Genomic DNA, 19,497 nt, shown 5'->3' on the forward strand with positions numbered 1-19,497 from the left:
AAATTGCCCTCCCTTTGCTAATCAGTCAACAACTAAAAACTCACAAACACCTTTGACTGTGTAGATATCCTTGTTGAACACAAGTAACCTCTTACCTTCAATGAATATGAAAGTGTTGACTCGTTTTTCCACAGGCAAAGAAAATGTTATCGAACTGAAATATGTAAAAAGATTTCCTCACAGCTGCTCTTTCATAGTTTACAAAAGTAGATCTAGAGGGCGAAGCTCCTTTTGAGTTCAGAGATAAAGAAAGGTTAAAGTCCAGTCTTGAGGAAGAGATTTCAGGTCAGAAATTATTCACGTCTAAAGAGCTTTTCAGCTCATAGGCAGGACTTTTGAATCAGACAGCTTTATAACTTTGGCAGGCTAAAACTGTGCAATAGCCCAAACACAGGCAGTAGATTCAGAGTGTGCTTCCTTCTGAATGTGTTTTGATACTATTTGAATGACTTTACCAACTGTTATCTTCTGTCCTTTTGTCATTTTATTCCAAGTCAATTAAGATTTTACATGGTCAGTAAAACCTAAAAAGTAGCTGTTCTATTCAAATTATATTATTATTAATAATAATAATAATAATAATAATAATAATAATAATAATAATATGGATTATCTAACATATTAAAATATTATATAAAGCATGGCTTATTTTATTTTTTTTTAAATACATGTTCATAACAAATTAAAACTACAACACAAAAAGGACACTACTGTATAATGGAAACCGAATAAGATGAGGGCTGAAAATGACTGTTCAACATTTAAAAGCATTTAGAAAATGTTGCTATGAAATTTATATATGCCATGCAACATTTTCATGTGTAAAAAGTCTTACGTGATACATTCACACAGCAATAAAAGGCACTGAGCTTTCAGACTTCTAGAGAAAATTATGAGGAGACCTATCACTGAGCCTTGAGGAACTCCATTTCTTATATCATGACGTCATTCTGTCAAACCCCATTGTTGAAAAAGTAAACTGACTGGATAAAAGCTATCAAAAGGACAAAGGATCATAAAATATCAAGCCATCTATTCTTGTTTTTTATCTGTACAGAATCTATTAGGAAAACTTTGACCCAAACAAGTCAGGATATTCCTCATTAAATAAAATCCGGATTGTGGCTTGATGAAAAAATCAAAATGTAATAAAACCTTTAAGTGGATAAAACAAAATAGAAAAAAAATCTTTACAATGATGCTGATCCTTTGGACATTTTTTTTAAAATGCTCTTGAATGGCTTAATCTCTACGGCAGTGTTCTCAACCTTCAGGTTGGGACCCCTTTGGGGGTCGTGAGACACTTAGAGGGGGTTGCCAGATGCCTTAAAAATATTTTAAATGATTTTTTCCCCAGCTAAGTGCCACATTTAACCCATTTTCAATTTCTGCTCAGCTGACCTCTCTTGGTCAGTCTTGTCTGCACATGACTATTCTTGAATGTGCATGGCTGCTCAACCACCTTCAGGTACAGTGGGGGTCCCCGGTCTCTGGCACCTTTATTTTTGGGGTTGCAGGCTAAAAAAAGGTTGAAAACCCTTGCTCTATGGCAACATAGTAGATAGATGAGGTAGATAATGAAGCTTAGCGTTAGTTTATGCAGGACACAGTAGGTGTGCATCTAGCCGTGATCAGCTAATGGCCAGCTGATCCCAATTATTACCTCCAAGCTCAGACAGCCAATCACAGCTTTCTCACAACACAGCGGTCCATTTAAATAGGATGTTCTTACTAATCACTACTTGCATAATGCTGAATCACCATGCTGCTGCTGGCAAAGCTTAACCTCCTCCACCCCAACCTCCTCCTTTAAAGCATAAAGCGTGATGCACCCGCATATTCAGATTCATGCTACTACTATGAATTAATTACTTTTGAACTAATTTTATTGTATTCAATACGCATTGTCATAAATGTATCTATCTATGTGGGGGTCTCTAGCTAAGCGCTCTCTGTAAAGTCAAAGCATGCTGCTTAAATAACCCAGGGTGCATCTTCTGAGCAGAACCTTCTCCGCCAAATAAAACTGTACAATAAAATGGTTAAATGTATTACAAAACTGTTCCTGAAAAAATTAAGGTTATGATTTTTTTTTCTTTAGAATTTTTCATCAAAAAGTTCTCAATATCAAATAAAATATTAGATAGGCAACTGTCAGGATATTTCATTTTTGTTTGACATAAGCAGCTCCGCTAGAGGTCTGGCAGTATTCATATTTCTATAAAGCCCATGTCTGAGTAAAATTAATTCAGTACAGATTTTCTTTGAAGGACTAGGACGAAAGTAAGATGTGTTACTTGATGCTGGGGGGATGTTCCAAGTATAAATCACTCTAATTCAGGTTGATCTTCTTGAAAAACTAGGTCCTAACAACAGAAACAATCCACATGTACACAGTGCATTAGAGTCTTTCATGTCAGGACACAACCAAGTCTGAATAAAGCACAGACGGCAGCAAAAAATAGATTACAAAGACTTACGAGCACCTTTAGTAGAAAAAAATAAGATTGTAAGATCCAGAAATCCACAAAGATTTTAAACCCATTCTGTTTTTCCAGGCAGTATTTCTGAGTCATCATCCTCCTCTATCCTGCTTGTGTACAGGTCAGCCAACCTGCTGAAACGTGGCCCCCAGTGTGAGAGGCTCTGAAAGTCCTGCTCTTCATCTGAGTCGGAAGAGTTGATGGAGCTGAGTGAGCTCGCCATTGAGCCGACACCCTCGTAGTCAAACACGAGAAGAGAGTCATACGGAGGAGCTGTGGGGTCCCCGTCTGCAGCATGTAGGTTCTACAGGGGACACAAATGTAGGATTTATAAATATTACACTTGAACAATCAGCAGATATTTAAAAACCCTTTAAGGTCCAGATTGTAAAATAAGCCAAGGCTTACATCTTCAATGAATTTCCCAATCTCTTCATTGGCTTGGGGTTGTAGGCGATAGGACGGCCGGCTTTGAACAGTTGGAAATACATCAGTGCTGAAGACTTCAGGACGGTTATCAAGCCCTCTGTAGAGCTGGCTCAGGTCATACGCCTGAGAGCAGAAGCAGGAAACACACCATGATTATCAGAATACATCTGGCACTAAAAATGCCTTTTTCAGCAGCATTAGCATCTTCTGCCCCCTACCTGGTCGTCTTCACCTCCTCCCTCCTCATTATAGTAGAAGATGTTGTCTCTGGGTATGTCTTCAAGCAGAGTCACATCCTTCTCTGACCTCCTCCTTCTCAGCAACAACAGCAGCAGTAGAAGCAGTACTGTAGTCAACCCAAACATCACATTAGATAAAGACACAATCAGAGCAGACTGGAGTGAGAAACAAGAAATTTATTTGGCATGCTACATACGCAAAAGACCAAAAATTGCTCCAAGCACCAGGGTTGCTAGAGAGGGAATGCGTAGATGAGGTGCAGAATGGGGGATGAAGCAAGCAGAAACAGCCCCTTGACATTGGCACACCTCCACCACCAGTGTGCTGTCCTGGTAAAGCATGCCGGCATCATAGATGCGCATCAGCACAGAGTAGTCCCCGGGTAACAACTCTCGCTTGGGAGCAAGAGCTGCCACGTTGCCTGTGAAGACAAAAAATGCAAAATAAACACTTGAGCAGAGGCAGAAAGTAACTAACCATATTACGTTGTCTCTGGGTTTGTTCGTGCTCTCTTACTTGTGGCATTGGTGCTAACAGTCCAGTTGATCATGTGCTCTCCCAGAAGCTCAACAGTAAACGGTCCTGCATGGTCTGGTCCATCCAGGTCTGTGATATCAAGCAGGGCAGGGGAGGGGTCACTGTTGCATAAGCTGACCTTCCTCTGCCTGATGACTGGACGATGGTCATTCACATCCAATAAAGTCACAACCAGAGTGCCTGTGCCTGTAGCTGGGATTGTATCTGCAAGGGTAGAATGAGATAAGACACAGCTGAGCTGTACTTCAGTCTGGCATAAAGATAGGTGTATAAGAAAGACTGCTTCGATTGTGTTGTTAAGTGAGAACAAATGTAGATTTACCATCATCATATGACAGAACTATTACTGTATATTTGCTGTCTTTGATATGATGTGATTCTCTGTCCATGCTGCTCTTAACTGTGACTGATCCTGTGTCTTTATCAATACTCAGCAGCCGTGCAGTGTCATTGTGCAATTTATAACTGAAAGCAAAAAAAAATCATCATTAGCACATTTGAGACAAATGTAGTTCCCAAATAAATTGCCATTAATACCTAACGCTCTGTTTCCTGGCTGTGTCCGGGTCCTTTGCTCTGAGGTCGACTAAAAAACTTCCTATCACTGCATCCTCTGAGATGCTCACATGCATCTCTGCTGGGCTGAAAACAGGAGGCTCGTTCCTGTCCACGACTGCTACTGTGACTGTGGCCGTGGAGGTTGACACCGGCACAGAAAATGGTGCCTCGTTTGTCACAACCACCAGCAGAGTAAAGACAGGAGTACTCTCGAAATCCAGCTCCTGGTAAGAGATGGAGAGCAAGGGGAGAGGAATGATGTACTGACTAGTGCTCCATGGTGAAAATGGACAGGTTTTCTTTCTTACCTTGGCTGTTCGAAGGACTCCCTCCATTTTATTGGAGCCTGTGCTGATGTTGAATTCTCCCCCCTCGTTTCCTCTGATTATTAAGTATTTGGTGTTGGCATTTGGAAACCCTAACTCATCCTTGTCTGTGACCATCAGCCGTATTACCTCAGCTCCAGCCTCATTCTCAAGGACTGATGTGGATATCTGGGTGAGAAAAAAGTGCAAGATGTGAAAAAAAACTGAACACCGTCTGACATTGGTGTAAAGTTTCTGGACAGTTTCTACTCACAGACGTGTCGGTGAACTCTGGAGCATTATCATTGCTGTCTATAACGCTGATGAGAACAGTGCTGGTAGATGCTAACCCCTCACCCTCCATGTCAGCAGCCACAATGATCAGCTTATACTGCGGGTGAGTCTGACAAAGGGCAGTGAGTTTAGGTGTAAAAAATAAGACAGTTTTAGCAGAATAAAAGGAAGCTGTCATAGTGTGATTACCTCTCTGTCCAGCCCATCTGCCTTTACACTGATCATTCCACTCACTGGGTTTATTGCAAACATTTCCTTTTCAGGCATTTGAGGCACCTGATCCTTTATCCTGTACCAGATCACAGCATTGCTTGTCTGTGGGTCATCTTTATCTTCTGCTGTTACTTTTGTGACGATGTCATCTGTTGAAGAAAACAGCAGAACTTGTAGTTTTTACTGATGCGTTTGACAGTTTAAAAATGCTGTATGTAAATCCTACCACCAGAGGGCACTCTTCAAAACATTAACAAAAAGTAGTATATAGAGGGGTGTTGTTGCTGACCATGTCCATTCCTTTATGACCACAGTGTACCCATCTAATGATGGTTACTTCCAGCAGGATAATGCATCATGTCGCTAAGCTCAACTGATCTCAAACTGGTTTCTGGACCAAAATATCTGAGAACTGTTCCAACACCTTGTTGAAACTATGCCAAAAAGGATCAAAGAAGTTCTGTAGGTGAAAGGCGGTCAAACCTAGGACTAACACGGTGTACCTAATAAAGTGGCCGGTGACTGTATATGCCATACAGAAACCATCTGTTCTGCTTCAGGGCTAAATTTCACAAAATGAGGAAGAAAAGCTGTTAAAAGTGGCTTTTCTGGTTTTGGCTGCAAGCTTCTTGCAAAACATTTAAGGGCTGATCGCAGTTTTAATCAGAAAGGCAAATTTAACGGCTACCCCGGGGCAGGGGAATGGAGTTATGGTTTAAATGGAGTTTAGGTGACAGAGAATGGCAGAGAACAGTGGTTCTCAACTGGTTGAGTCATGAGACTCACCATCAACTCCTCAAGGAGACTTGCCGCCCAAATTTTGGAGATTTTTTAGTCAATCAGATAGATTCATTAAAAAATAGAAGGGCTTGGGCTTGGGCCTAAGACAGTACAAAAGGTGTGACTAACAATGAAATCGGACAAAACATGCATGTTTTATAGAGTCTCGTGGACAATTTGGCACAATGTTTTTTCCCAGGCACACATCTGCAACCACTGAAAAGGGCTTTGTGACCCACTTTTGGGTCCTGACCCACCAGTTGAGAACCACTGGCATAGAATAATCACAGTCCATCACAAGAAAGCAGCACAAAAACATGAATGAGTTGAGTTTCTGTCTTTAAAATCCAGCATTTTCACAACAACCAAAGACAAGTCTTGTAGGTCGAGGCAGCTCTGTCATGGTGACAATTGACAATTTTAAAAGTTATGGATTTCATAGACTTTTAACATTTTTTGAAATATCTAAGGTAACCTAAGTACTCAGCTAAATTTATACATATAACACTGAAGTAGCCATTTTGATAAATGTAGACATTTTTGTGTAAAAAAAAACAAAAAAACATTATTGCAGCTTTAAAAACAGCAGGAAGATTTTCTTCTCAGCTTTCTAACCACTGATACACATACCGAGAGAAGTTTGAGATACTGAATTTTTCACTGGGAGCATAGAAAATTTCCAACTTGAGCTTTAATATGCACTCATGGAATGACTAATGAAATAGAATTAATATTTCCAAAACATTTGGGGAAAACCAGATTAAAAAAGAAAAATTACATTAAAAAGACTGTGGTCATAAAGGCTGTTAAATATTTGTGTGCAAGTTATAAGTGTGTTTGTTAGAGAGACCAGGTTTACTTTGTGATTAAGGTCTGTGTTGTGTATGCTTTCTCACTGGGTTGCATTCATTTGTTTATATTGACGTTTTTGTGTAAATGAGCCAGGGCATTTTGTTTTTTCTCACCTATCTCAGCACTCTCACTCACTCGACCATAGAAAGGGTTCTGTGTGAATTTTGGAGGGTTGTCATTCTGGTCAATGATGTTGATTATGAGCTCCATGGGCTCCTCGGCTTTAACGCCTGCACTCAGTGCATGAGCCAACAGCTGCAACACAAATCACACCATAATTAGAACAGAGACAAAGTTATAGATATACCTGACAACAGTATCATGTTTTTATAAGCTCACGCTGTATTTGGCTGTCTTCTCCCTGTCCAGTGGCTGAGTCACATACAGCACCCCAGATCTCCTATCGACAACAAAAAACCCCTCAGGAGGTTGATCAGCACCTGGTCCACTAATCTTGTACGTTATCTCCACTCTTTCCTCATTGCTTGACTTGATCTTAAGCACAGTCGAAAAGATATTACATGAGATAATTGAAATGACACTACAGTCATAAAAGCCTAATTTGCCTAATACTGCTGTGGTTACCTTCACCATGTATTTGGGATATGGACCCCTCTCATTTTCTGGAAAGTTAATCACTGGGATGACCCACTCCCTCTTTATTCTCTTCAGACTGACAGACCTCTGCTGAAACTCAATAGTTGGGAGATCCTCAAGGCCAGGGTCAGCTGTGTTCTGTTTGAAACATGTCGAGTCAGATATATCATCACAGTTTGACTGATAAAACAAAGTATTGCACTACAAAATGAGCATTAAATTTACCTCTGGGTATCTGCTTTCATTATGAGAGAAGGAGATTCTGGTGCAGCATGGTAAAGATCCTGCTGCTGCTAGAAGAGCCAAAAACTGAAGAAAAAGAGAGAAGGCATACAAGTTTCTTCTCTAACATATACCAATTAACCTTGCCCTTACAAATGTAAATTATTCAGGACAAATATAAACTTATATTATTTATTTCAAGACACAATAAGAACAGATTTGGAAATGTTTTATATCCCTCACTTATACTTTCAATAACATTTACTCTGAGATGTTTAGAGTGTTTTTCTGTCTACATGGTGTAATAGTAGCCAGGAATACTGATTAACCAGTGACTGGACCTTCCAGACGCCACTGTCTTTATACTACAATCACTTGAGACACATTCACAGCACTCAGGTGGTCCTCATTTCACTAATTGTGAGACTACTAGCACCACTTGGCTGTAGCTCTGTTGAATTAGGTCAGTCACTTTAAAGGGGACGAATAATTATGAAGTCACTTATTTTAGATTACATATTTTTTCTAATTGACATTATTTTGTAGAAATCTGTTTTCACTTTGGCATTAAAGAGGGGTTTTTTTGCCAAAAAGCCAAATTATATAGATTTTGTTTGATTTACAAAATCCATCAAAGAGTAAAACATTCAAGGCACTGTAGCACATTTTAGCAATAGGGAAATTCTAGGCACCTCACACAAGATATCATAAAGATTAATGGCAAAGAAACAAACAGAAGACAAAAAGACAGACTATTTAAACAGGATATTAAAAGAGAGAATAGAATAGGAACAGATTCAATCAGAAGTTAAACAACACTGTAGAGTATAAAATGTACAATTCAAGCTTGACACGGTTTTTATATACATCAACAAAACATGAATAAAATTACTAAAAGCATGTGAATGTTAGCAATAAGGTATGTAGCTTCAAATCTACTGACAAGTTTAAGATATTTAACTTATCGCAGCAGCTTTTTTCACTCACCTTTACTTGGCACATGAAAAATACCACCCTCACAGTCCTGCTGCTAATCTCCATCACGTCCGTCTGTTGAGAAGCCTGCACAGATCTTTCCTTCTCCTTCAATGGAAACCTCCAGACTCAATCTGCTGCTTTGTCCTGATGGCAGTGGGCCAAGGCAGTGGCATTAAAAAAATCTCCTCTTCACTGGTTTTCTCAGCATAAGAGTTGCTCAGTGTAATTAAGTATCATGCTCAAGAGTCAGAACTTAAAGTGTATCTTCTTTTAACTGCCTGTAGCCACAGTAATCCTGTGTTTACTGTGCTTCACTCTGCCCCTATTGATGCTTACTGAGCGGCTGTTTGATTTTATCACTGAAGGGTTGAAAAAAAAAAACAGAAGTTAGAGGTGACCTCGAGCACTACTGGTCATGCAGGTGTGTGTTAATGCAGCGAAGTCTCTCACTCTAACCTTAGTGGCATCACTATAATGTTTTCATGATATAATAATTTATATGATGTCATCTGAAATTCAGAACAAGAAAAAAAAGAAATGCTAATGACCAACAGTGTGTTAAAACTTCAGTTGGATTCTGTTTGTAGGGAAATCACCCCATTCAGTTTGAACTTTCTTGCAGGAAAGCATGCATGTGTTTACAAAACACCCCAGGACCCAACCAGCTCCCACGACACTCAGCAACTCACACTTTAGCAGAGTTTATTATGAAAACTCTGTTTCCCACACAGCTTTAGATAGGTTTAAATGTAAATAAAAGTTCTGTTCCTTCATTTTGATTTCACTCAGATTTGAAAGACAAAAACAAAGTAATCTTAAATATTTACTAAGAAGCGCCTGCATGTTTTCACAGAGAGTGAGTGGAGGTACAACACTTTTAACATTCACAGTGAGGACAAAACATTTACTGAAAGTATACTTCACAGCTTACACAAACGAAGAGTAACCATCAAAGTAAGTAGACAAAAATCTCATGGACTGATTGTCTCAAGCGAACTGTGCAAGAAAAACTGAAACAAAGGTGCAAGTAAAGAGCAAACTGAGTGCATTACTCTGAACTTTCAACTCCTACTTTCCATTCTTTGAAATTCAACAAAGGTAATGTATATTTAAAAAAAAAATCATGAATAAAGAATAGGAGCGAAGCCTCTCTGCACAAAATGTGCTTTGACCAGGTAGACACATCTATTATGAATATAGAGTTGATGTAATCCTATGGATTTATAATATGTTAAAACTATTTGCATTAAAGACAGGGAACTTCATTTCAAAATATCTATATATGTATATTTCATGTTTTTTGGTAACAGGTTTTAATATAGGCCCTAGATGTTTCAGAAACTAACGGCCTGGAGTATTGTTTAGCCATGACCAGAGGCCTGTACTACTCATGAGGATTTGCTTTAAGCAAAGTAACTTTGGGGTTAACTCGAGGTTTTCATTACCCGCTTCAGAGCAGGTTATGATCAAGATGAAGGATCATCTATGCAATACACTGCTAACAACCAATCAGGTTTCTGAATCGCAAACATCTCTGAGGTGTTTGCAGGTGAGGAGGGAGAGAGAGCAATGAAAACTTAAGGTTTCCTGTTTATATGAAATAAATTTGTGACAGGCCTTACAGTCATCCTTCAACAATCAAGACTGTTAAAAACGCAACAAAACCTACTTTTTGTAATAATTTATATGAAACAAAAATACATCAAAGCCACAAATTAATGTAACAGAATAAAAGGGTGTTATCAAAGTTGATGCTGATGTCCTCTTTCTAATACAACAGCTTTAACGGTTTACTCAGATTGTGACACACGACATTCTGCTGATGTTAGACTGGTTTTTGTTTATAACTGGTCTGTTACTAACTCCACCCCTTTTACTTGAACATGCTCATGGACACTCAGGGTTTAGTTATTAGGTTGATAACAAACTCCATTTGACGGCTCAGTGTGATCTGATTTGTTTGAATTAGTACAGCCAGATAACTCAAAGACAGCCTGGGTATGTTGAGCTAAATTTGTAGTACAGACCTCTGGATGGAGCTAGCTGTTAGTTTAGTTCACATAAACCCTCCTGTCAGCCATTTTGAGGTCTGGCCAGGTTAGAGTTCAGATACACCACAGTGGCTGTGATATCGTCCCTGTACATACGAGCCAAGTCCTCTGGCAGAGCCAGCATAGAAGCCAGTCTTTCTTGGCAGAGTTCTCCATACTCCCCAGTGCCGAGAGCACGCCTGATGAGATGTGTGGCAGCGTTGGTGTCCAGAGCGGGGGAGGCCCGGGCCCTACGCTTCAGCAAGAGCTCATGCATTTGACCCAATTTCAACTGCCTCTCTGATGGAGAAACTGGAGCCTGAACAAAACACAGAAAAGTGTAACTTTAACAGGTAAATGGTTCAAACACATGTATGAGTAGTTAACATATATGAGGCGTTTGCTATGGTTTAGAAGAATAACAGCACTTGTAATTTTGACTTCCCCACACGAACCTGGAGGTGGATCCCACTCAAGTGCTCGCCAACAAGTTGCACAGCCTCTTCACTCCCTAGTTCATCCCACAGGCCGTCAGTGCCGAGTATTAGAAAGCGGTCTTTCGGTCGGAGCTTATGATAGGTAATTTCAGGTGCTACATCCAGGTAGGGTGGAGTTAGGTAGTTAGGTGGAGTGTACTGGTACAGATTGAGAGAGTCCAGATCTACTCCGGACTCCAAGCTGGCTAAAACGCTCTGCTGCAACTCATGGCTCCACTTGAATCTCACATCACCAAAAGCACGCAGGGGCATTAAAACCTAACAAAAAGATAAAAGCGTAGGACTTTATAATTCAGCAGTAAAATCATTGCATAGTCCCTCTGTGATGACATTTACCCCAAGAAGTCTGTCATCTGTGACCACTGTGTCCCTCTCTGACGGCGGGTGCTGGGCGCGGATGCGCTCCACCTCAGTTTCATTTTGGGAGTTGTGGTCCTGGGAAAGGGGTAAGGCACTCCAGGAACCGTCCTCCTCCTGAACCCCCAGTACTATTCGACAGTCACCTGCATTTGCGACATGGATCCCCTCTGTTCCGATATGAGCCACAGAGGCAGTGCATCCAGCAAATGCAACCTTGGTAGACAATGATAGCTGTGTATCAACACCATGACACCTTCAATACCCATGAGAAAAAAAAAAAAGGCATAGTTTTACCTGAATGGCTGTGCTTTTCATCAGGTCATTTGAGAGAGGAACTTGAGCCTCTAAGGAGATGTCTGCATCAAGCCTTTTGAAAGCACGATCCAGAGCATCAGGAGGACTAAAAACCATGAAAAAAGGGGTGTAAAGGAAAACCATTCATAAGCAGATATACTTGTATGTTTGACACTTGTCTGTGTAAATCAAAGCTTTTTTTTACCTCATGCCTTCCCCATGCTCCTCACTGTCCAGTAATTCTTGCCAGAACACCCTAAGGTGGTCAATGTAAAGTGATGCAGATTCACGATAGTTGAAATCTGAGTGGTGTTTGTACCACTGCAAAATAGGAGGAACAGGTCTGCCATGCTCCATGCATTTCTCAAGCTCCTCCAGGCTCTGCTTTGGCATCATTGCAACTGCTGTGTAGTACAGAAGCCGCTCGCTGACAGCCTGTGCACACGCCCAGCCCCCATGACCATCAAACACTCCAAAGAGCACTCCCTTTGACTGGAGAAGATTAGATTGAGTTGTATTAGATTTGTATTAGATTTAACGGAAACAGGAGGAAAAGTAGGGTGGTAATTATATAGTTGTGAAGTGGAGATGGTGTTACCTGTAGGCATGTGGCTGCACTGCGGCGGTCCTCATTAGGGGTGTTAGCAGCCAGCTGGTTACTCTCAAACTTTCTGACAGCACTGATTCCTCGGCCATCAAACTCAGGAACAATTACAGTCTGAAGCACAGATGCACAAGCACGAGGACAAAAAATTATTATAAATGAATGCATTTATTGTTTACACTACGCAGATTTTTTCAGATAAGGCTACAGTTGGACACTCGTGTCTCTGCAGTATTTGTAGTGTTATGATCTACTGATATGCTTTTATTCATTCATTTGATCTCCATGTTTTTAATATTTGTATTTTCTCATTGTCAATTGAAGCTGCTACTCTGTTTTTTGTTGTTCTATGACAATGACAATAAAGATTCTATCTATCTATACGTACATATACTATATCGCCAAGAGTATTCACTCACCAATCCAAATGATTGAAATCAGGTGTTCTAATCACTTCCATGACCACAGGTGTATAAAATCAAGCACCTAGTCATGCAGACTGTTTCTACAAACATTTACGAAAGAATGGGTCGCTCTCAGGAGCTCAGTGAATTCCAGCGTGGTACTGTGATAGGATGCCACCTGTGCAACAAGTCCAGTGGTGAAATTTCCTCACTCCTAAATATTCCAGTCAACTGTCAGTGGTATTAAAACAAAGTGGAAGCGATTGGGAACGACAGCAACTCAGCCACAAAGTGGTAGGCCATGTAAAATGACGGAGCAGGGTCAGCGGATGCAGAGGCGCATAGTGCGCAGAGGTCACCAACTTTCTGCAGAGTCAATCGCTACAGACCTCCAAACTTCATATGGCCTTCAGATTAGCTCAAGAACAGTGCGTAGAGAGCTTCATGGAATGGGTTTCCACGGCCGAGCAGCTGCATCCAAGCCATACATCACCAAGTGCAATGCAAAGCGTCGGATGCAGTGGTGTAAAGTACACCACCACTGGACTTCAAAGCAGTGAAGATGCGTTCTTTGGAGTGACGAATTGCGCTTCTCCATCTGGCAATCTGATGGACGAGTCTGGGTTTGGTGGTTGCCAGGAGAATGGTACTTTTCTGACTGCATTGTGCCAAGTGTAAAGTTTGGTGGAGGGGGGATTATGGTGTGGGGTTGTTTTTCAGGAGCTGGGCTTGGCCCCTTAGTTCCAATGAAAGGAACTCTGAATGCGTCAGCATACCAAAAGATTTTGAACAATTCCATGCTCCCAACTTTGTGGGAACAGTTTGGGGATGGTCCCTTCCTGTTCCAACATGACTGTGCACCAGTGCACAAAGCAAGGTCCATAAAGACATGGATGAGAGAGTTTGGTGTGGATGAACTTGACTGGCCTGCATAGAGTCCTGACCTCAACCCGATAGAACACCTTTGGGATGAATTAGAGCGGAGACTGAGAGACAGGCTTTCTCGTCCAACATAAGTGTGTGAACTCACATGCGCTTCTGGAAGAATGGTCAAAAATTCCCATAAACACACTCCTAAACCTTGTGGAAAGCCTTCCCAGAAGAGTTGAAGCTGTTATAGCTGTAAAGGGTGGACTGACGTCATATTAAATCCTATGGATTAAGAACGGGATGTCACTTAAGTTCATATGCAAGTCAAGGCAGGTGAGTGAATACTTTTGGCAATATAGTGTATATACAGTGCTTAACAAATTTATTAGACCACCCTAACCCTAACCAAAGTAAGGTTTATGCCACAGCTGCCCTAAATTAACAGCACTGGTAATTACCAAAATCGTTTTTTATGTTTCTGCAATGGTTGATACACTAATATGTAGAAGTTCTTTAACCCAAATGATATTTTCAATGCTAAAATATTATTATAATTGTTATCCATGCATTTTCAAATTTACTGATTTACAAAAAAAACTGAAAAAAATAGTAAAGCACATTAATATTTCTTGATTAATATGTCAAATTATAGTTATTTACTTGCATTCCTGAACAGAAAAATGAGTTTCTGACTTCTCATAGAAGTCCAGTGAGCCGGCTCAAATTCGGGTGAATTCAGTTTGAAATCCCTCATTCCTGCAAAATAATAAAACGTGGAGAGCTCACTGAAAATGAAAGAGTCCACATTAAAGCACTTCATGATGCTGGATGGTCTTTGAGACAAATATGCCAGGTGGTCTAACAAATGTTTTAAGCACTGTAAATATATATTCAGAACACTGCTTCCCAAAGTGTGGGCTTGGCGCCTCTGGTGGGCCCCAGAGGTACTGCAGAAGGGCTGCAAGAGGTGAATTGCAAGAAATAAAAACCATAAACCTAATAAGTAATCATCTTCATGTGAAGTAAAAATATGGTGGTAAATAATTTGAATCTCGTGTCATGATTGGGTGAGGGTTTTGGTGGGCCAACAGAGAATATGAGGATTCACTTTGAAACAAGTTTGGGGAGGGCTTATCTGGAAAGTTCACACGCCTCTCAAACCTACCACCATCTCAGGAATATACATTTGATTTGTGATCCTTATGTTACGACACTATTATGTCCATTACCTGCTCGTTAGATCGAAGAATACTGTTGATCTGGACTTGGTTGAGTTGGAAGTCGATGTCCTGACGAGTTGAAAGGTGTCGCCCACTTTGAGATCGCTCTACTCTGGAGGCACGCCGGGATGAGAAGTGACGATGATGGGCTGATCGGGGCTGAGAAGTGGGTTGTGCTTCAAAGAGGCAACACTGAATGAACTGAACAAATAAAGCACAATAGATGCAAATACACTGTAAATAAGACTGAATGGAGTACACGTTTAAGTACAGTTAAACAAAAGTAAACCATAGTACAGACCTGAGATGAAGCCGACCATGGAGGTATCAGTGTGTAGCTAGAAGCTCTTTGGAGAATGCTGGCGCACACACGTCCAGACATCTCTAATGATCCCACGCTTTCTCTGGGTTTTTTGCAACCGACACCCTGAAGAAGTAAACGAGGTTGTTGAGATATCAGCTTGACATCTGAGCAGAGATCCAACAGTCAGGGAGCTACAGATAAAGTAAACGGGCTATATGTTTGGGAAGTCAAATGTCTTAATATAAGTTCTGCATAGGCAGGGAAACGTCTAAAAACATGCCTCTTTTTTTATAACTATCATTTGCATTTACAGAGGCGAGCAAGCAAAACCAGATATGTCTAGGGCAAAACATTTAAAGTTTACTTTTATGCTTAGTTAGCTTTGTCGTTAGCGGGCTAGCTTCGCTATCATTTACTAGAGAGCCCCAAATCTAGGGCAAAACCTGTGACGATAATTTAGACCGGCAGTGATAGCACAGAACGTATGTGCTAAACAAACTTCATATATTAAATGCGTACAAACTTAAGAAAGAACCAACGTCTATTCCCAAAGTCGTTCGACCGAAGAAAATAACGGGAAACGTATCACATCACAGCCAGCGGTGTTTCGTTTCTTCTTCCATTGTTGGGAGGGTGGAACCCGGCTTTCGGTGCACTACCGCCACCTAGCGTGTTGGAGCTTCCAAAAAAGAGGGGAAAATGAAGAAGGAAACGAAAATAAAGGGGAAAAAGAGGACATATCAACTCTATTTCCTCTGGTATTGTAAAGGAACATGAAACTGGGTTCTTTTTGTGGCATTACCGTAAGCCTGTAGGAAGCTTGGTACAAAGTTTTACTTGAATGACCAGTTCTTAGCTTGATAATTTGCGTATGCATGCCTATGTTTTTCAGGTTCACATTTTCTCTCTTTTTAAGTTCTTTTTATTTAGGTTTTGTATTTTTTTAAAAAACGTCAAGAACAGAAGAAAGGGGGAATTTTTCATAAGTAAGAATACATTTGCTACGAAGCTCATGAAGGTGATATGAAATTGTTTATTTTTTGGGAAAAAAAATCAGGTTAAACATCCGTGTAAAGCTTCAAAATTACAAAAACAAAACAAAAAAGCTCTGGGGATCCTGTGCATCCGTTGAGGCATATCTAGCTCGCTAAATGGACGATTTTGATATTAAATTTTAGTAGATGTACATCAAGTGTCTTAATCAACGGTAACACACTAGAGTTATGAGACTAACTCTGCGCATGCTCATAAGGGTTCTCTGTCTGCCTGCTGAAAAAGAGTGGGAATACTTCCACACCACAGAAGCTCTCCATAAAAAAAAATTCAGGTACAACAGTTACTTTTTGGTTTGACAAATATTTTTCTTCTGCTGTCTGAAGTTGGATGATAGCAAAGTCAAAATGTTAATTTTATCCCTGGCCTTTTCGAAAAAAAAATCAACATGAACAACATATGCTAACATAAGTGCTGGGAGCTAACATGAGAGACCCTCACAGTGTTGCAATTGCCATAGCCGACTATGAGCCATACTGCCTCATCTAAGCATATGCTAAATTAAAATAATTTAAATAACAAAATGTTCGTTCTTATTTCTTAAATATTTGATGAAATAAATCTTGTTTGTGTGGTGATGTTAATGTATCTAGTTTGCACAGTTTAATTAAAGTGTTGCTGCAGACAGGTCTTGACTGATGAATCTGAAATAATTTGAATAAATCCAAATGATAAAAATGTATTGAGTAAAAAATAATTCTTACTGTGACTTATTAGTGCAATAAGCTTTGATGTGTCCATAAATAGATAGATCTTTTGCTTTGAATTCATATTATAGCCTACTTGAATTGAGGAAAACAAGAAACCATACTGAAAAGAAAAACCTTGGTAAATTTATGTGATACTGTAGGAGAAATGGGAATACTTCAGATTCTAAATAACACACAAGATACTTGTGCCCTATAAAGAGGATCAGTGCTCAGTAAAGAAATCCCTAATCCATTACTCTTTGCCTCCACACATCAACTTTGCAGACCGATGGGTAAGAAACCCGCGCTTCACCAGGTTGGCCAATGGGAACCCTCCTTTGTCAGTGTTTCGTCCAGTTCGTCCCACGACACCTCCAGAGGGCTGAACAGTGATCTCCAGCATCCCAGAGCCACCCCTCTCCATGCCGGCTCTCAGCACCCACCATGGCAACACAGAGACATCATCTTACCTATCTTACCACATGGCCCACACAGCCAGCATGCCACCTTCAACAGACCCAGGCTCCATACATGCAAGCTTCAGGTAGTGACAATCCTGATATTGCCTTCCTTAACACCACTAATGATTGCAGCGCAACAATTATAGTACAAAAATTACACATAATTAAGAGTAAAAAAGAGAATGAGAAAGATTGGAATATATATAGAGAGAGCTTAGCAATATGGTGAGAGAGGCAGAGCTCAGGGTGTGGTGCACTGATGTGTGTTAACACACTCCCGTCTGGCATGGCTTGGTGCTCTACCTCCCCCTTCTTCCTCATGAGGGAAGAGAGAAAAGAGCAGATTATATGAAACTAACTGCATCATCTGTCATCCTCTTAAACAGAATTCATGCCAATATACAGTAAGTATGTGCTGTGAGAATGAGCAGTTGCAATCCTCAACACATCTTTCCTGCAGTTCCATTTAGGTCCACAAGATGGAGCTACAGGTAAATGTACTAGGACCTGTCCTGACTTCACACCCTTTGATTAACATGAAATCTTTACAGCAGTATCCCATAAAGTGAAAGGCAGGTATATTCAGTGTTTGTTTGGATAAAACTATTCATAGAAAAAAATAAACTGCGTTCTCATGTATAAGCGTAGGGTACGCACAAAACAGGCTGAAGTTGGCGTGCACCACTTCCCAAGCAAAGTATATGAAAGTCCTGAAATGATCCATCACAATTCTCTTTAATGACATCTTAAAGTGAGAGATGGATTTGACATTATGTGGAAATCAGCGTGGACCCCATAAACAAATAAAAACGGCAAAGAAAGTCATGCATAATGGTGCAAGGCAGATTTTTCTGTCACTCTAAGGGGAGCAAACGAATTCAGCAATAATGTGGTTTCATTTTGTTTTTTTCTTTAGTTTGTGACAGTTCACACTGTAGCAAACTAACAAAAGGCATCCAGCCACCCTTTCATTCCCAAGTACCTCAGTTTCGGTGTCAGTTTATTTTCAAGTGATTTCTATAATTCTCAATGAGACTTCTGCACCACAGGTATTTTGGCCCACTCCCTGTGAGCAAACTGCTCCACTTGTGTTAGGTTTGAAGAGTGCCTTCTACAGACTGCATGTTTCAGCTCCTTTCACAAGTGTTCAATAGGACATAGATCAGGGTATTAAGGCCACTTCAGATTAGTCCAGTGTTTTGTTCTTAGCTTGGATGTTTTCAGCTGTGTGTTTTGGGTCATTATTTTGTTGGAGGGCCCATGACCTGTGACTGAGACCAAGCTTCCTGACACTGAGCAGCTCATTTCACTCCAGAATGCCTTGATAGTCTTGAGATTACATTTTACCCTGCACAGATTCAAGACACCCCGTGCCAGATGCAGCAAAGCAGCCCCAGAACTTAACAGAGCCTCCGTCATGTTTCATAGTAGATACAGTCTTCTTTTCTTTATATGCTTCATGTTTGTGTCTGTGAACATAGAGCTGATGTGAGATGCTAAAAAGCTCCAGATTTTTTTTCTTTCATCATTCTCCCTGAAGCTTTGTGGCTTGTCAATATGCATTCTGGCAAATTGCTGTCTAGCTTTTGTGTGATTTTCTCAAACAGTGATCAGTGGTGCATTCTGACACTGACATACCATGACCTTGAGGTTTATCCTTAATTTACTGGAAAGTTTATCTGGGCTCTTTGGTTACCATTTGTACTATCTGTCTCTTCAGTTTGTCATTAACTTTCCTCTTGTGGCCACATCCAGGGAGGCTGGCCACAGTCCCATGGACCTTAAACTTCTGAATAATATGTGTAACTGTAGTCACAGGAACATTATCATACATTATTATTATAATTTTCTTTCTAATCTCCTAGGACAACTGTCTCCTTAGCTTTCTGTGGTCCATGTTCAGAGTGGTACACACCATGACACCAAACAGCACAGTGACTACTTTTCACTCTTTAAATAGGCAGACTGACTGATTACAAGTTGAAAGACACCTGTGGTCTGTGAGCGGGAGCGTCAGAGATGTACAGTCTGCAGCCAGACCCCTCTCAGTAGGCTTGCTGATTTACAGTCATGATGACAACAGGAGGGTAAATTAATACTTTTTATTCAAGGCCCAGGAGGAGCCTTAATGGGAGCTTGAGTTACAAAGACTGACAAACTGTTTTCTGGACTTTTATACCAAAATTACAACAAGATTGAAGTCAGCAGGATCTCATTTCCATG

General features: G+C 40.4%; 2 protein-coding genes across 4 annotated transcripts; both read right to left on the reverse strand.

Annotated features, from left to right (window-relative positions):
• Positions 1–1,857: 1,857 nt before the first annotated feature.
• Positions 1,858–8,551, reverse strand: LOC121514546 (B-cadherin-like). Its single transcript, XM_041794696.1, has 15 exons — positions 8,498–8,551; positions 7,514–7,597; positions 7,277–7,426; positions 7,031–7,186; positions 6,805–6,946; positions 5,036–5,208; positions 4,827–4,955; positions 4,556–4,741; positions 4,227–4,471; positions 4,012–4,154; positions 3,669–3,893; positions 3,349–3,573; positions 3,131–3,258; positions 2,892–3,035; positions 1,858–2,787 (listed from the first exon to the last, which is right to left on the reverse strand). The coding sequence occupies exons 1-15, from the start codon at positions 8,549–8,551 to the stop codon at positions 2,536–2,538; spliced, it is 2,436 nt and encodes an 811-aa protein (XP_041650630.1). The 3' UTR covers positions 1,858–2,535.
• A 747-nt stretch (positions 8,552–9,298) lies between these two features.
• Positions 9,299–15,709, reverse strand: pdp2 (putative pyruvate dehydrogenase phosphatase isoenzyme 2). 3 transcript variants are annotated; one of them, XM_041796350.1, is made up of 9 exons: positions 15,591–15,709; positions 15,069–15,194; positions 14,777–14,968; positions 12,268–12,387; positions 11,875–12,161; positions 11,670–11,775; positions 11,352–11,588; positions 10,974–11,273; positions 9,299–10,837 (listed from the first exon to the last, which is right to left on the reverse strand). In XM_041796350.1, the coding sequence occupies exons 2-9, from the start codon at positions 15,147–15,149 to the stop codon at positions 10,562–10,564; spliced, it is 1,599 nt and encodes a 532-aa protein (XP_041652284.1). In that variant the 5' UTR covers positions 15,150–15,194; positions 15,591–15,709; the 3' UTR covers positions 9,299–10,561. The 3 variants fall into 3 exon arrangements, with proteins under 3 accessions (XP_041652284.1, XP_041652285.1, XP_041652283.1); XM_041796351.1 differs by having other exon boundaries at positions 15,611–15,708; XM_041796349.1 differs by having other exon boundaries at positions 15,595–15,701.
• Positions 15,710–19,497: the final 3,788 nt, after the last annotated feature.

This window comes from Cheilinus undulatus, linkage group 9 (assembly GCF_018320785.1).
Source record: "Cheilinus undulatus linkage group 9, ASM1832078v1, whole genome shotgun sequence".
In the NCBI taxonomy this organism is placed as follows: Eukaryota; Metazoa; Chordata; class Actinopteri; order Labriformes; family Labridae; genus Cheilinus; species Cheilinus undulatus.

What these genes read in the sequence shown, in the direction of transcription:
- LOC121514546 (XM_041794696.1), bottom strand. Translation starts at nt 8,551, where the DNA reads ATGGAGATTAGCAGCAGGACTGTGAGGGTGGTATTTTTCATGTGCCAA. An exon ending in CAGATGGGCTGGACAGAGAG is followed by an intron (nt 4,956 to 5,035) that starts GTAATCACACTA and finishes GCCCTTTGTCAG; the next exon opens with ACTCACCCGCAGTATAAGCT. An exon ending in TGTTAGCACCAATGCCACAA is followed by an intron (nt 3,574 to 3,668) that starts GTAAGAGAGCAC and finishes TTGTCTTCACAG; the next exon opens with GCAACGTGGCAGCTCTTGCT.
- pdp2 (XM_041796350.1), bottom strand. Translation starts at nt 15,149, where the DNA reads ATGTCTGGACGTGTGTGCGCCAGCATTCTCCAAAGAGCTTCTAGCTAC. An exon ending in CATGGTCGGCTTCATCTCAG is followed by an intron (nt 14,969 to 15,068) that starts GTCTGTACTATG and finishes TTATTTGTTCAG; the next exon opens with TTCATTCAGTGTTGCCTCTT. An exon ending in GAGCATGGGGAAGGCATGAG is followed by an intron (nt 11,776 to 11,874) that starts GTAAAAAAAAGC and finishes CATGGTTTTTAG; the next exon opens with TCCTCCTGATGCTCTGGATC.